General features: G+C 40.8%; 1 protein-coding gene across 2 annotated transcripts in view; it reads left to right on the top strand.

Annotated features, from left to right (window-relative positions):
- The first annotated feature begins 426 nt into the window (after positions 1 to 426).
- SHQ1 (SHQ1, H/ACA ribonucleoprotein assembly factor) overlaps positions 427 to 16,157 on the top strand; it is a 37,363-nt gene continuing 21,632 nt past the window's right edge. For both annotated transcript variants that reach the window (XM_042880863.1, XM_042880864.1), the window contains exons 1-9: positions 427 to 535; positions 985 to 1,169; positions 2,072 to 2,136; positions 2,908 to 3,030; positions 4,273 to 4,424; positions 5,355 to 5,467; positions 6,400 to 6,524; positions 13,739 to 13,893; positions 14,592 to 14,645. In XM_042880863.1, the coding sequence (XP_042736797.1) occupies positions 1,027 to 1,169; positions 2,072 to 2,136; positions 2,908 to 3,030; positions 4,273 to 4,424; positions 5,355 to 5,467; positions 6,400 to 6,524; positions 13,739 to 13,893; positions 14,592 to 14,645 (930 nt within the window). In that variant the 5' untranslated portion in view covers positions 427 to 535; positions 985 to 1,026. The remainder of the gene's footprint in view (positions 536 to 984; positions 1,170 to 2,071; positions 2,137 to 2,907; positions 3,031 to 4,272; positions 4,425 to 5,354; positions 5,468 to 6,399; positions 6,525 to 13,738; positions 13,894 to 14,591; positions 14,646 to 16,157) is intronic.

Here is a 16,157-nt window from a genome sequence, read left to right as displayed (position 1 = left end):
ACCGAGTTCCCCTCGCCGAGCTGTAGGCTGGGCGGCAGGCTGGTTCAGGCGCGGCAGCCAAGAGCACCGGCACACACTGCCGTGCACGGGGAGAACAGCTCGGGTACCGCCCTGTCAGCGGGGATGCGTAGGGTTGGGCCGGGTGACTTTTTTCCACACATCACATCTGTGATCACTCGGCACTCATCCCCGCATGGCTGATGGAGGTCAGACACCTCGCACCCTGCCGCCGCTGGTTTCATAAAGTCTCTATTCGAAACCCCTCCAAGCCCACGCACAGCGCGGCCAAATCCCCCTCGCGCAGCTTGAGGCACAACCGCGCGCCGCTCCCGCCGTTCTCTGCGGGCGGGCGGCCCTCGGGGCGGAGCCCTTCCCGCGCATGCGCGCCGCCCGCCTCGGCCCCACATAGGCGCGGTGAGAGGCGCGCGGCCGGTGATCGCTGCGCGGCTGGGGCGGGAGGGTGCGGAGCAGAAGTGTGAGCGGACGCTCGGAGCTCCCGGCTGGAGCGCTGAGCTGCGGCCTCTGCATTTGTCTGGTGAGAAGCGGTGGGGGCGGTTTGTGGCTCCCTCTCGTGTGCTCCGGGTCTGGGGCTCCGAGATCGGGCGCAGCCCTCGTGCTGCGGGCCGGTGCGGTGTGCTCGCTGTGAGCTGCTGGCTTTCACTGTGAGGTGTTGGTTTATGGTCAGCTCGCTGCGGGGTTTGAAGCAGAACTTATGGAAGCTGACGTTCTGGGGCTGGATGTGATGTGCCTGTAATGAGTGTAATTAATTCCATGTGCTCCAAATGTTTCTGTTTTCTTGCGGTGCAACAAGGTGATACCTTCAGGTCATCAGTGGGAATGCATTTTTTTGTTGTGCTCTTCTCATAAATATTTTCCCCTTGACTCTGCAGGAATCAGAAATGGCCTTAGAGAGTCCTCAGGCACACTTCTTAGTGCTATAAAGCAGCAGCTGCAGTAATCTTTTCCTGTTCCCCTCTTTTACAGGGTTGTATTCCTGGTGGCAGGTTTTCCTGTGCTGGGTTCATCATGATAACCCCAGATTTTGAGCTGAGCCAGGATCCAGATTTTCTTACAATAATCATCAGAGTGCCTTATGCAAGAGTGTCAGAGCTTGATTTGTTCTTTGAAGGGGAAGACTTTAAGTTTTATGTGAAGCCTTACTTTCTTAGGTGAGTAGTGAAAGCATTTCAAAGCCATTGGACTTCATAAAAGAAACGTTGGTAGAAAATACCTTTGTTTTGGGTCCTTCTTGAATGATCCTTGTCTATTGCTCTCACACTGTAGGCTGCACACAGCCTGTTTTCTGCATGGAATTATTTCTATGGATCTGGTATATTTGTTTCCAGGTGTTAAGTCACCTTAAAATTTATAAACTTAAAAAACTAACTTTTTACTTTTATGTGAATGTTGATTTTTAGTCATGAACTGACAGCTGAATTCTTTGAATGCACTGAAGTCTTACAGGGTTTGTCTCTTCCCCATCGAGAGTCAGATACAATATATTTTGTGAAGGAAGAATCTGATACACTCCTGATAAACCCATGTGGTGTAGGTGCCAGGGAATGATGTTCTAGGCTTTGTCTTTTAGCAAGTTCATTGCTGTGCTATAGGAATGGAATGATCATCAGCTCAGTATGGAAAATTTGAGAGAACCTTTGGCCTGTAGGAGCTGGTGAGCCATTAACCCTTCTTATTTTCTATTTCCTGTTTTGTTGGATGTACTTCTATAAATATATTAGTAGACTCAAAGGGTTTTATGAGTTTAGTGGAAAGCTCTGAGTTGGCTGTCTGACGTCCTGTCACTATGAAATTAATTTAGAGTTTTTAAAACACAGAATCTTCCAAATGCTGCAGATAGAGCCAAGGGTGTTGTGTCTGTGGTGGCTGTGACTTTGTCTTTGATTTAGAGCCACAGAGAGATTTTTACTTCATAACTTCCATTATTACCAACAGGAATCATATAGTTATTTGTGCTGCCTTTGGAATGTGCCTTACATTTTTATGTGCTGAAATATGAGGTTGCAGAATTAGTTAGGCATTCAATGAGACATCTCTTTTTTTTTTCATCCAGACTGACACTTCCTGGAAGAGTTGTAGAAAATGGCAGAGAAAAGGCATCTTATGATACAGACAAAGGTATCATTTACTATTTATAGTATAGTTGTCTTAAAGAATACTCTTCACTTACTTGTTCTGTGCATTTTCACTGCAAGAAAACTTTAGCAAAGTGTGTGATCCTGTAAATAAGCCTAACTTCTCCTATGCTACATGGTATTAAAAGAAAAAGAAACTTGCTGAGGATTTGTTGTATGTAGGCTATCCTTAAGCTCAAATGACATGCAACTGTCTTAATCATGAAATGGTTCAAGCCCATTGGAGGCAAGCATGCCATTGTTAAAACATGTAAAGTCTTCCAAGTCTGTGAAGAAGAGTAGCAGTAAGCAGAAGTGAGATAGTCCTGAGGCATTCTCTTCTCTAAGATTTAAGAGAGAACACTTCAGCCACACTGCTGGAAAGTGTTTCTGGAATAAAGCACCTTTTGAAACAAGTGTATTCATAAACAAAAAGGCCTACAAAGCTTTTGTTTCATATTTGAAACAATAATCAGAAGGTTGAATAGCTTCCTATAGTCATCTGCTGAGGACAATCCATTGAAGTTTGTTTCTGTTGGTTGTGTGGGTGCTCACAGTTCGTTAAATAATCTCTTTCATGCTGTAATATCTTTGATTTTTGTGAAATTTGTTATGGAAGTTTAAAAACACGCGTGCAGATTGGTGCATAATAAATTGCTACATGCATATATCTCAATTTCCATGAGCCAATTTCAATAGAGGGGAAAATGAGCATTTTTGTTTGTCTTGATTATTTTAATGTGATAATAACTATGTTCTGCCTTTACTATATAAGGGACATTTACAATTCAGCTACCTAAGGAGAGTCCTGGGCAGTATTTTGAAGGACTGGACATGCTGACATCTCTTTTAGCACCGAAGAAATCAAGGACAGCAAAGCCTTTAGTGGAGGAGATAGGTACGACAAAAACTTACTTATGCTATCAGTATAGGTACAAAATGAAATAGCTATGGAAGTAGATCTCCCTAGTAACTAACAAAAAGTGTAATTCTGATATTGTCTAGACCAAGATAGAAGCAGAGTTTGAATGAATCTGGAATTATTGTGGATTACTGAAAGGAATGTCTTGTAAGAGTTGATGCATGTTCTATCTGTAGGCTTAGTTATGATAACTCTTTTTCAAAATGTGTTTAACATATGCTAATCCTCTGCAGATCTTTGTACCCCTCTAGTGGCTGTATGATAAACACAATGTGAATCTTCTGCAAGATAGCACAACTGGCTCTAAGGGCAGAAGCTAATTAAAACCACACATTCTAGTGGATGACTTGATTAACATAAGTACTTCTCAGAAAATGTGACTATGTTTAATTTTGTGGGTATCTGCCTTACATCATGGATGACTTAATTATGTTCCTCTTGTGGTTCTCTTAGAATAAAATCCAAATCTTGTTGAAATCACTGGATCAATTGTTTTAGACATTGAGCATGTGTACTCAAAGCTTTAGCTTTCCTGGTCTCTATTCTTGAAAATCTTTGAATTCTAGAGCAGGACCTGTGGCTCACTGATGTGTGCATCTGTTCACTTAAACACTTGAGTAACCTGTGATTTTTTTTTCGGTAGTTCACCAAACTCTTGTAATAGCAGCAGTCTAGTCCAACAGTCCAATGTGAACATGCAGGCTTGTGCCACCCTTCAGGGTTAGGATGGAATTGGAAAATGAGGCTTGTGTGTTCAAGCAGTGACATTTTGCATGTTACAGGTGGTAAGAGTTACACTTTTGACAAGGCTGCCCTTTGCAGAGGGGGGCAGCAAAGGTCCAACAGTTGGGAACGTCTATAGTTGGAAATTCGAGTGTTGCACCAATGGAGGAAACATATTTGGCTTCCTGCATTCTTACCTTTGAATAAAGTCTGTTGGAGCTGATTTGCCTTCAGAATGCATGGTTTACTGCATCGGGGAATTCTCAGGTTATTCTCACTCAACTGGATAAGATAAAATGGATTTGAAGTTGTGTGGTTCATGTTTTACTTCTTTTCCCCTTCTGTTTTCTTTAAGTTATAGTTAGCCAAGTGTTGTGAAAGTTTTCTTAAAAGATGAAATAAAAAGTGCTTATTTTGTTATCGGTGTTTGCCTTTCTTTAAATCATATGTATTCCTTGCATGAGTTTTCTTTCTCTGATCATGCAATGTACCCAGGTGTCTCTGCTGATTTGGAGGAGGAGGAAGAGGAAGAATTTGACTGGGAAGTAGAGCAGACCCTTCATAAAGAAGCTGCAGAAGGCCCTCTGTCACTGCAGTGCTACTATGGATTTGGGAATCTGCGCTCAGGGGTGTTCCAGCGGCTGCAGGTAGATGCATGCCTTTTTTTTCCTGTCAGAAAAGTTCCAAGTACCTTCCTCTTTGGGTGGCCTTCCTGGGTCATTCCGTAGCCAGGAGGAGATTGTTAGGTAACAGTTCTTCTCCTTTGCCCAGTTCTCAGTATATTTCTTTCATGGATTAGTTGGTAGAACAGGATCTTCAAAATGTCCTTACTTTGCCCCTGTATGTTCAGCTGTTCATTTTCTTTGTAAACAGACAAAAGCTAATCTGCAACCAGTAACGTGCTAGGTAGGATAATTTTCATAGCATACAGAGCTTTTACTGAAGTAGTGGATTATATTTCTTTTATTTTCTACTTAAATTCTTTCACCAAGTGATTTAAGAAGTAGCCATTTAAAACAAATTGTATAACTTTGTAAATCATTACTGCATGAACTGTAATCATTTAAGGTCTGAGGGCTGAATGATTGCTGTGTAGAGAAAGTATTTGTATTCTGTTAGGATATATACACTGGCTTAATACTGTGAAATTTCTGAAGTAGTCAATTTCTCATCAGCATTAGTGTACCTCTACATCCTGGTGTTCCAAAGGCACTGCAATTGCCTGTTGATTAATGTGTGGCCACTTCAGAGTGGAGAAGTCATAAGAACAATATTTGATTATTTTTTTTTAATCTCTTTGTGGTTGTGTATTTTTGCTAAACAGTACAGTTTTCGTAGTAGTATGAAATAACCTGGCTGCCTTATGGTAAATAAACCTTAATATAATTTATAACATTTGAAGGTGCCTTAGAATTGGTGATAATTGCCTCTGCTTGAAGCCTTGATGTTTTAGTTGTACAACAGAGACTGAATTTGAAAGATATGACAGGAAAATCAAACATCCTTCCTAAACTTTTTCTAAAGGAATCTTGCTCACTTGATCTGTGGCCTTATCACCTCCCTCTTGTTGCACCAAGGATGAACTTGGTGATGTTATAGATGTTAAGGATCCAGACCAAACTCCAACAGATGAACGTAGGATGAAGCGCCTGGAAGCTGAAGCTGCCAAGTTTGATCCTGATCATTACCTGTGAGTACTGATTTATTTCACCTGGTAAAAAATACTTCACTTGAAATGTATTTGCCTTCCCTATGGATGCTTGGGTTTAAAATCACTTTTGGAAATAATAACTTCACTTTTTATCTGCCTTTGTCTCCTTAGACTGGGTGATATGGGATAGTCAAAGTGTGACATTAACACAAGGCATTCTTTCTTGTTTTGAGGTTACTCTGTTGTTTAATTAAGCTTGGAAGTCAGTTGGTACTCAAGCAGGTCTGCTGTGGACTGTGACTTCAAGGAGAATCTATGCAAGCTGATATGTATATATTTGAGACACCTAAGGAAGGCATAAAAAATCAGTGTGAGGATAAACCAAACTGCAGTCTGTGTTCAGTAGTTTAGGCAACTTTTGGTATGATAAAGTATTAAGCAATGTGTTTTTTCCTCTATTCTCAGTATTTATACTATAGTTTGACTTGAAGAGAAAGCTAGAATGATAAGAGGAGGCTTAGAACTTAAATCCTTTAATATAAATCCTTGCAGACTTAATATATTGATATTTTACTACTACTGCTTTGTGCTGGGATGTGCCTCTTCCGTAATTAACATACAACACTTCCTTTTCCACCTTGCAAAGGCATGTGTTTGTTTATTTAAAAGTCAGTCCTTATCTCTGCTTTCTTTGCTCTTTAGCCACACACCATTTCTCTCCAAAGTATACTTCTTTGAAAATGAGCGAACTTACCAATAAAGTCACGTTTGCTGCTGGTGTGGCACTCCATGAGAAATAGTCTTCTCTTTGGAGTAACATCTCTTAAGGTTAAAGAACAGATGGTGATCAGGTGTGTTCTTATTTTTTAGAGTTGTATGTGTAAGTTTTGTAAAGCACCCTGGAGCAAAGTTAAGTATATACTGTGTGTGCATTGATATATACCCACATGGAGTTACCTTTTCTATCCCAGAGCTGACTTCTTTGAAGATGAAGCTATTCAGCACATCTTGAAGTACAAACCGTGGTGGGTTGATGCTCATGAGAAAATGATGGCCTTGCAGGGGGAAAGTAGTCAGAGTGACAGTCCTACATCTGGTGAGAACACTGTATATTTATCTGTTACTGAATGATAGTTGCTGTGGAGCCTTGTTATGTTCTAGGTTATCATTCTTCAAGGAAAAAAAAGTATGATTTTGCTCTACAATCTTGAGTCTAGAAGAAAAGTATCCTGTTACTATCCTTCTGCTTTTTGAGGGACATTTATATACTGAAGTATTTAGTTTGTGGTGTAGTGTGATCTCTTTGGTGTCTGTAATAAGTTTTGGAGTGAGCTGTTGTTAGAGGCCATTTTAGAGTTTCATATCTTTATGGAAGAAAGTGCCTTTCAAGAGTATGCTGTGAGCCTCAAAACTTCAGAGGAGCTGCCAGGGTCGGCAAGTCGTGGCATCTGAACACAAATCAGATTTGTCTTTCTGCTCACAGATGAGTCAACAAACGTTCCTGCTTCTTGTCCCACTCTCCACTTTTTTCTTTTAATCCAGACTTTAAGTGGTTGTTCCTTTCCTAGTTGTATTTTCAAAAGAATAGTAGTTTGAACTGGTATTTGTGCCCACTTATAAGTATGGTGTAGACACTTGACAGTGAGTTTGAGAATCAGCTGTGGATGATTGAACTGTTGTCAGCCTTTATCTCTATTTGATGATTGTCTGTAGAATACTTCATTTCATTTGCACAGTGTCACAGATGTTCATGGTACTTATATTGTACTGCTGTTTTCATGGCTCCTAGTGCTTTGTCAAGGGAAAAATGGGTTGGTTTCAGGCTTAGCAGATGACCTTGTAACAGTACTGTTAACAGAGCACAGATAACCTTTCTGAACACAGTGATTGCAGAGAGTATTCTAAGTTACTGTGCACATTCTTTTATTCTCCTTTGCTCATTTCCTCTACAGTATGAAAACACTGTTTCTGAGGCTGATAACGATAATCTGGTTAGCAGAGGTGCTGTAACAGATACGATATTAGTCCACTAATAATACCTGCACTTTCACATTCCCTATGAGAGTATAACAAAGGAATTTAAGTTCCTTGTATTTTACTGTGAATGTAATCTGATCTTCATTTCTGATCTCTTCAGTCTTTGAATCCAGAAATTAATTATATCTGTCATAAGCATGTAGTTTAGAAAGCGTTGGACAATGGTACTAGATGCTTGAAAACAGAACAGCAAGGAGTTCTTTTGTTTGTTTTTAATCCATTCACTCCTTTAGTAAGTGAAATATTCATCATGTTTGTCTGTGCCGAGGGATTTAAGAAAAATGAAGAGCTGCTGGATGGTTTTATTGATAAAGACTATTCCTTTTATTCCAAATCAAAGTTCTGAAGAAAAACACGTGCATAGATTTTGGACTTCTGGGGCAGCAGCAACAATAGGGAAAGTGCACAAAAGCCTGGCAAGCCTACTGATGAAGGTTAGGCAGAAACTGGGGCTATGCAGAGGGTTACTTTTTCTCTAAATGATTTGTTAAAACCAACTTCTTTCCGTGATAAAGTTGACTAAAAAACTTTGTGCGACCTTCATGTTGCAGAGCCTTGTGTGGTTTTGGAGATCTTGAGTAAATTTAACAGGAGTGACCATCTGTCTTTGGGTTGCAAAACAACAATCTCCATAAACCCTCCCATGCCCCTCAACTTAGACCTCAGTTCTGATAACATTGTTTGAATGGTAGCAGCAGACTGATGGCAAGCAGCAAGTAAGGACCTGAAACCATTGGAGGTTCTTAAACCCGAATGAGTTGTGGTGAGAGAAATCGCCATCAGAGGGAGTACAGGTTCCACTCGAAGTGCCCTTATGTGGAGATAAAGGCAAGAGGGGGCCCAGCCTGTTTGTTCTGGGATCTGATGAAGAATAGGGTGGGTTCCAGGTGTTCTTGTATTGTTTTTATGCTTCATTGCTGGAGCAATCTTGCATTATATCCCTTAGAACTGGGGAGAAATCTGAGTGTATTAAGCCAAGGTTGTTACATGCCTGAAAGGATAAGGAGGCTGTTGCTGGTGGTAGTGTGTGCTTGGAGTAAGAAGTCTTTGAACACTAGAGCTCAGCTATGAAGTGCGAAACAGGAGCTGCATACTGCAGTGTGTTGTAAGATGTGTTATTGAAGTGACATGTAGTGATTCTTTGAGCCTGTTTAATTACTCACCTGCTAAGTGTCAGGTCAAACTTATTTCTGTAATAACCAGAGGACTACTGCATCTGATTATGTTTATGTCTGTCCTAAGGATGCGGAGGAGGAAAAAACAAAGCCTTCATGCGGCAAGGAGTGCCTAGGTTTAGTCTTTGTCTTTAGTCTTTAGGCTGCTCTTGGTGCTGCCTTTGCAGTATCCCCACAGCAGAAGAGCTTAGAGGTCTCAAGTATCTGCCTCCTTCAAGTTTGGTGAAAATGGCCCCACAAACAGCAGAACAAGTACCTTCATTAAATCTTCCCTGCCATCTTCTAGGTATTGCAGAATTCTTAAAGGACAGAGATGTGATCAGTGTGTCAGCACTGCAGGAAGTTGGTGACCTTTCATACCTAATCAGGAAGTGAATGTTGGAGCACAAGGGACAAATCAATAGAAAAATCTGCTTTGTTTGTTCTGTTACTCGCAGGTTTAAGTTTACAATGATTTAAGGCAGCATCCAACACTGGGATGTGTTGGATTGCTTGTCCTAAATAAAGTCCCTTAGCATCTTTCTAGTCAGAGCAGTGATGCCTGTTTTCTTTTCATATCTTGGCAAGAGCTTGAGGAAGAAACATGTTTGCTACTGATTAAAATCAAAAACTGACTTGATTCCTGGTTTATGTACTTTCTACTGACCAGTCTTCCCCTATACCTAGTGCTGCCAGTTTCTGACCAGCAGAAAAGTGCTCATGTAAAATCTTAGTACTGTGGCACAGTGTTTTAGTTAAAAGTTGCTGAGCTCTAAATGTTAAGTTTCCTTTGAGAAAGTTGTGGAATGTAACACTTGGCCTGACAGGCCCCATGAGCAAGGCTGTGCTTCTGCTGGACGGCTGGACAAGCTGATTTTCAGATGTCCTTTCTGACCTAAAGTTTCTGTGGTTCTTGGAGGCTGAGCGCTCAGTTGGCTCCTTCTAGGAAGCATGTTTCATCTGAGTACCCCTAACATTTAGAGTGGTGAGTTTCACAGCAGTCTTGAGCTGCATGTGTTACATTGGACTGATTGCTGAATACCCCAAACCTTATCTAGAATTTAGGTGATGTGATCTTTATAAAATTTCACCCTACTGTAACAAAACACCCTGTGAGTGTCAGACCTGCTCACCTTGCTTAGAGATTAGGTTGTACTTCACTGACAGTTGGGTTCTGTCAGTGAGGAATGGCTTATACAAATTAAGAAAACAAAGTACGTCGTGAGTAAGGGTGATCTTGGTAGTATTGTCTAATGGTAAGTTTATGGTATTAATTTGTATGATTCCTTTATACATCCATGAATGAACATGCAGTTATGCTGTTGCAGGAAGATGTGTGGTTTAGGCACCAACAAATGTACAAATTATTTTAAAATCAAACTTAAGAAAATCTGCAGACTTAAGATTTCAGATGCTGCTTTTCACATTATTGCTTTAAGTGTTGTGGAGGTGTTGTTAGATAAAGCATTGGTAATTCCAGTGTACAAAATACAGGCTTAACATAGCAGTGCAGTAATTATGATTTTACTTGTTTTGATAATCTCCTGCTATGCACTTTTATTTTTGAAATGTGAAAACAAAGTAGGTGGTGATTTTGACATGTTAATAATTAGTTCCAGGCCTGGATAATTTATTTCTCAATCTTTGAGGAATGGATAGATCTTTGTTTGTAAACTTGGATTATTTTCCCTGGAGATTTATTTTAAGAACACCTGGTGCTTTGCAGTAAGCTAACGAACATCTTGTCATGTTTACCTTTGGGAGTTGTCTGATTTTACATCTTTGCTCTTGTCTAGTAGACTTGTTTTCAGCTGTTATGGTCCAGTTGTATACATTGCAATGCTTCAGAGTTTGTGTTCAAAGGAGAAAAAGCTCTTTCATGAGAGGGGTTTCATGAAATTCACTAAACTGAGTTTCTGTGTTTTCTACTTAAGTGTGGTTCACATGTATGTGTTCCTCTGGAACAGAGATTTTAGGAAATCTAAGATTTTTGTGATGGAGTGCAAGTTATGGCCTGAAACAGTGATTGAGCACCTGGTGGGAAGGCAGGGCCAACCCAGGGGAGCTCAGCTGCATGCAATGTACCTGAGTGATGGAAGGGCCAGGATGCACCCCTTCCCAAACCTCATTTAAGGGTTGGCAGTGGAGGCAAGGGGATTTTGCTGGAGGTCCCTGTGTGCCTGAGGCCTTCTGAAGGTAAGCAGAAGCTTTCCTTTATTTCTGTGCCCTTGGCTGTTGTGTTTGAGCAAATCCTCGCTTGCTGCAGCCTTGGACCTTGCTGCTCTGCTGTCGTTGCTGTGCTTTCCATTGTGTTACAGATTTGATAGTAAAACATTTAAACATGTCTTTGCTCTCAGCACTGGGCTGTTTCTTAACTGATGATTGTTATCACACGGGTTGATTTTGATGAGCATCTATGAGACTAACTTCCACCTGAAAGACACTGATTAAGAGCAGTGCTATGTGGGTTCTCAGTGGCTTATCCAATTCTAAACATAATGGTATGATATGTGGAGAAGAACAGTAGTTGCATTCCTGGTATGTGTACATCTTGACTGTTAACTGCGGAGGGCAGGTTGAGTTGAACTGGAGCCATGAGAGCCCAGGATAAGTGCTCTGCATTCATCAGAAGTCCTGTTGTCTGCGATAGGTGCTCCTGCTAAGGAGGAGTTACTTGGTTCCTCTGTAAGAAGCTGCTCTACTGTTGTGAAGCTCTGTGCAGTGCAGCAAGCTGTGTAGAGGCAGGGCATTCACAGCTGTGTTTCTCCATTACAGAAACACTACAAAAACCACTTAAGGTCTGGTTTTACGGAGATCACGGGCAGCAAAGAGCTGTTGAAGAGAGTCATTGAAAGTGATCTTAAGCTTTGTGACTGTGATCTGGGGTAGCAGCCTTTGCTTACAGACTTCTGGCTAGTTTTTATTTAGGATTTCTTTTTCCTCTTTAGCTTTGATTTCACCTCATTTTGTTTCCCTTCAGGGTGAAAGCACTGTTTGCATATGTTTTAATGATGAATGGTGTGTTTGCCCAAGAAGGGGTTTTCAGTGGAAAGCTTGCTGTGATTGAAGATACCTTTTTTTTTTTTTTATTCCCAGTTGCACCTCTTTCTACCTATCAGGCCCTGATGTGATGCTTCCTTATGCCCCTCTGCAGCCACTTACAAAGTGGGTTTATGCAATGTTCTCCTGAATTTTTTTCAGATATGCTCCAACATTGCACATATAGCTGTATGGAGAGCTTTAATACAGAGGTGACTCGCTGAGCAGTCAGCAATCAGCATGCTTGAAGAACCTACCAAGAAATTCTCTGGTAGAATGCAGATTTATGCTCTGTATTGGTGATTTAGGGGATGATACTGAACTGCGTTGCATTAATGAAAAAACTCAGAATTAGCATAGCTTTGCTAAATTGCCATTTTGTATTTGATTGTAGCAAATGGAAGAGATCAGCTTTCTTTAGATGACATAAAAGTGGGAAGTTTTTTGTGGGAGCCTGTAAATAAATGGAAGCTGGCTTGACTCCAGGGAAATGTTCAGCTCGTAAAGAAGTTTCTGCAGGAATTTAAATCAAGTATTTCATGGCTATGAAGCTGATAGAAACAATAAGAAAGTTCATAAAGGAGGAACGCTTGAAACTGTTTTTCCTAATTTGTAATTTGATGCTTTGAGATGAGGTGTGCACATATGTATGTGCCTCTGGCATCAGAGGGGTTTGTTTCAAAAGTCAAAAGGAGGAGCCTCAGACAGCTCCTGGGATAGAGGCAACCTCGCATCTCTGAGCGCATGGGCTGTGTGCAGTGGTTTGAGGACAAACATCTCTAAGCACGTTTGTGTTCTGCTCCCTATCCTAAGGATGATGAGCCAAGGGATGGAAGCAGCAGCTTGGCTGTCTGGTTTAGCTAGGTGCAGCAGGGGTAGGTTCTGGTGTTGCTGGTGCTTGCTCATGTGAAGGAGTGGGACTTTGCAGTGCAGCAGAGTATCTGCTGACATGCTGTGGCATGGTGCTTTGTCACTTTGTGGCTGACCAAGATGTGCCTGCTACATCTCTGAGACTCAGGAGATCAGAGCTTACTGACTGTAATGCCTGTGCTCCATGCTGCCCTGGATGGAGACCTCTTAGCTCAGGCTTCTGGCTGCTTTAATTTTCTGAATGACTACTTGATTTACTTCAGGTTTGTGTGGAGATGGCTTTTAGTCAGTTATCTACTTAATCTCTGCTGTTATTTTAAGGTAATTCTGCCATCCGCTCTGAAGTGCTTGGAGTACTCTTTAGGAGCTTTACCATTCAGTGTTCTCTCTCAGCTCTTCATGCCCATACCACAGCTCCCTGGAGAACTACTGTGATGCATTATCACTGCATGACAGCTGTGGTAGTGGTGGTGTTTTCCTCCTTCTGAAACACAGAGAAGGTGCTGGGTAGACGGTTCGTTGGTTTGGCTCAGTGCAGCTGTTTTGAACTGAAAGGGGTATGCTGAACATAAACCAGATGTGATGGTTGCTGGCACTGTAAACCACAGCTCTTTGGAAGGAGCTGCTGTTTGTACTGACATCAGTAGGCATAGGATTTTGATTTTTTTTTTTTTTTTTTTTGCTCTCCTTTAGATGTCAGAAAGATTTAAGCAAACAGTGTAAATGAAGCTCCTGAATCTCTGCCTAAGTCTCAAGGCAAAATTAATGAGGTTTAAGAATACAAAGAACTGTATATTTCTTTTTCATCCTTCTGTTTCTTTAGTTCTTAGTCTTCTGAAATAACAAATGCATTTGTTCTTGCTCTCCTGTCTTTCTCGTACACTGTGGACATGAAGTAGTTTCCTGAGGTCTCAGTTGTGTATTTGTCTCTGCAAGACATTCGTGCACCCATGTAAATCCTTGGTGCTTTCAGAGGGCTTTGTGGTTGCTGGTGTTACACACGGTGCTTGGCAGGCTGGAACTTCACTTTGAAAAGACTATTACAGAATTTAATAATGAAAGTAAGAACGATTTAGACTCTTTTGAGTGATAAATGACTTGTGATTAGTAATGCTGCTGCTTAAAGAGACTATCAAAGTAGTATGATCACCTTTTAAAATGAAAGTGTCAGCTTTAAATTCATAATCAATTATCCTTTTACTTTTTGTAGTGATCTTCTCTGAGGAAGAGAGAGAACAGCTGAGGAAGTTCACAAATAAGTCCTATCTTCTGGATAAAAGAAGTCGTCATCATGTGTATCTTGGTTTAATTGATATCCTTCTGGCATATTGCTATGAAATCTGTGTCAATGAAGGAGACAAAAATGTAAGTAATATAAAAAATAGAATGCACAATACTGCAAATGAGTGAGGAACTCATACCAATCTTGATGCTTTTTGCAAGAGCTTTGTATGATATGTGTGGAAAACACATTGTCTTTCTTTGGCTTCTATTTAACAGGAGAACCAAGACATTGAGGCCACACAAATCTTCACTAGAGCCAGGATTATGGATCTAGGCTTCCTGGCTCTTAGCTTTAATCATCCCACCAGACCACGCTACCACAGAGATATTATGAATCTGTCACCCTTTAAGAATAATGACACTTTGTTTACTGCTGGCTTTAGGATCCTCTCTGAAAGCCAGAAGTCTTGAGCTGTTTTTACAAAGCAAGGCATTTTAGCTTGAGTTGTTTTGATGTATTGGACAGATTTAAGCTTCTGCGCTTGCTAAAAAGGGACAGAATTCCCCTGAAATGCTGCACCAATCAAAGAATAGTTGTGTTTTAAAGGCTTTGTGCATGAGCTAGATATTCCCAATATAGAAACCTTTTCACTTAACATCTGCATTGCAATACAGTTTTTAATAGTGTCCTGTGACCATTTCAGTGCACGCAATATAATTACTCCTTTACATTCACAAAGGTTCTTAAATTGCTGCCAGAACTTTATCTTAAGTAATTTGCCAGTGGTCTTGAATATGGAATTAGATAATACTTATGTAATGCTCTCTGCTTAAATCAGGTTGAATCATCTTGGAATGTCAGGAAACTGAGTGCAACATTGTGCTGGCTGGAGGTAAGTTTAAAAAATATATTTTGTGCCTTGTATTTGGTGTGTTTTTTGTTTTTGGCCATGTGTGCATCTCTCTACTTAAGGCAAGAAAATGAGCCTTGTAGCTCCTTGATCAGAAGTTGTAGATCTCTTCCCATTTAGCTGGCTAAAGCAGTGCTGCGTGTTAAGATGGAAAAGGTGTAAAAAGCAGGGGTTGTGATTTCTTTTGTCCTACAAGGCCTGCTCTGTTGGCAGGCTACAGTTAAGCAGTTTATTGGCCACTTCTGAGAGTTTTGCTGCTGCACTTTTCTTCAGCCTTCTTAGTTCATTGGTCTGTGCTTCTAGCTTGCTCCTCTTGGCTGCAAATGAGGTGGCTTCTGGCATCTCTGTTCCACTGCTTGGCTTCAGGTTGTGCTGGAGAGCAGCTGAGAAGCCCAGAAGCATCTGCAAACCCAGTGATAGGAAATGTTCTTACAGGGCATAACTTGGCCAGCAGGCCATTACTTCTCATGTGGGCAGCAAGCTATAAGGGCCTGTTTGTCCCTCATCCCTGATATTACCAAGCCAGGTTCTCAGTTTGCAGGAGCAAATGTGAGATTTCTGCCAGGGCATTTGGGTTCAGTCCCACAATCATTTCTAGGAGTGGGAGATGTAACATCTGGTAATAAGAATGTGCTCTGCTGACTGCTGATGTAGCAGTGTTCATTTGTGTAGCTGTGTTCTGCAGGCACAGAGTACACTTGAAGTACAGCAATTCCCCGAACTCCTGAATTTCCTCAGTTCTGTGTCCTAGCACAGAGGATGAGTGCACACAGATCTCCTTCAGTAATGTAGCAGTTCTTGGCACAGCCTGTGCCAACAGTATACTTCACACCCAGCAAATGCAGTCTCCTGGCACCAAGCTGTTAATATCTATATCTGTTCCACTAACCATGTAGAGGCGGGTGTTTGCATCAATCTGTAAACAAGATTGCCTCAGCTATGGGCTGTTGGAACTGACTGCCATACACATACACACCTTAGGCTCTAAATATTAAATAACAAAAGAGAAATGACTGAAGTCCTTATTGGTGATCTGTTAAAATGAAAATTGGGTTGAGGTATGTAGTGATAGAATGCAAAAAAGTGCTCACTGACAACAAGGCATTTTTATTTTAATAAATGGTGAGCTCAAGATGCAATAAGTATTTTTATTTGAGCTCGTAAATGGAATGTTTTGTCTTTTGAAAATGAAAAGAAACCACTGTCTTAAGAGTGTGTAATAACTCACTAATTTGTCTGGTCTGAGTAAATTAGGAATCTTCCTCACTTGTAAAGGAGGGCAGTGAGCTGCTTTCCCTGGGCAGATGTTTATCCTGTCTTAAATATCTGTAATCTTCATGAGGCAGATTCTTGTATCGTTTTTAGGGATCTTATATGTACACATGTATTTTGTTAATATCATGTGGTTTTAATTTTTTCTATATTCTTAAAAGGCTTTTTATAGCTTCCCTTTATATACATAGTAATGTGAGGCAGATGTAATTTATTGCTTTA

Source organism: Lagopus leucura, unplaced genomic scaffold, assembly GCF_019238085.1.
Source record: "Lagopus leucura isolate 7727_CA_CO unplaced genomic scaffold, USGS_WTPT01 Super-Scaffold_100028, whole genome shotgun sequence".
Taxonomy (NCBI): domain Eukaryota; kingdom Metazoa; phylum Chordata; class Aves; order Galliformes; family Phasianidae; genus Lagopus; species Lagopus leucura.
This window is presented reverse-complemented; position numbering and strand designations above follow the sequence as displayed.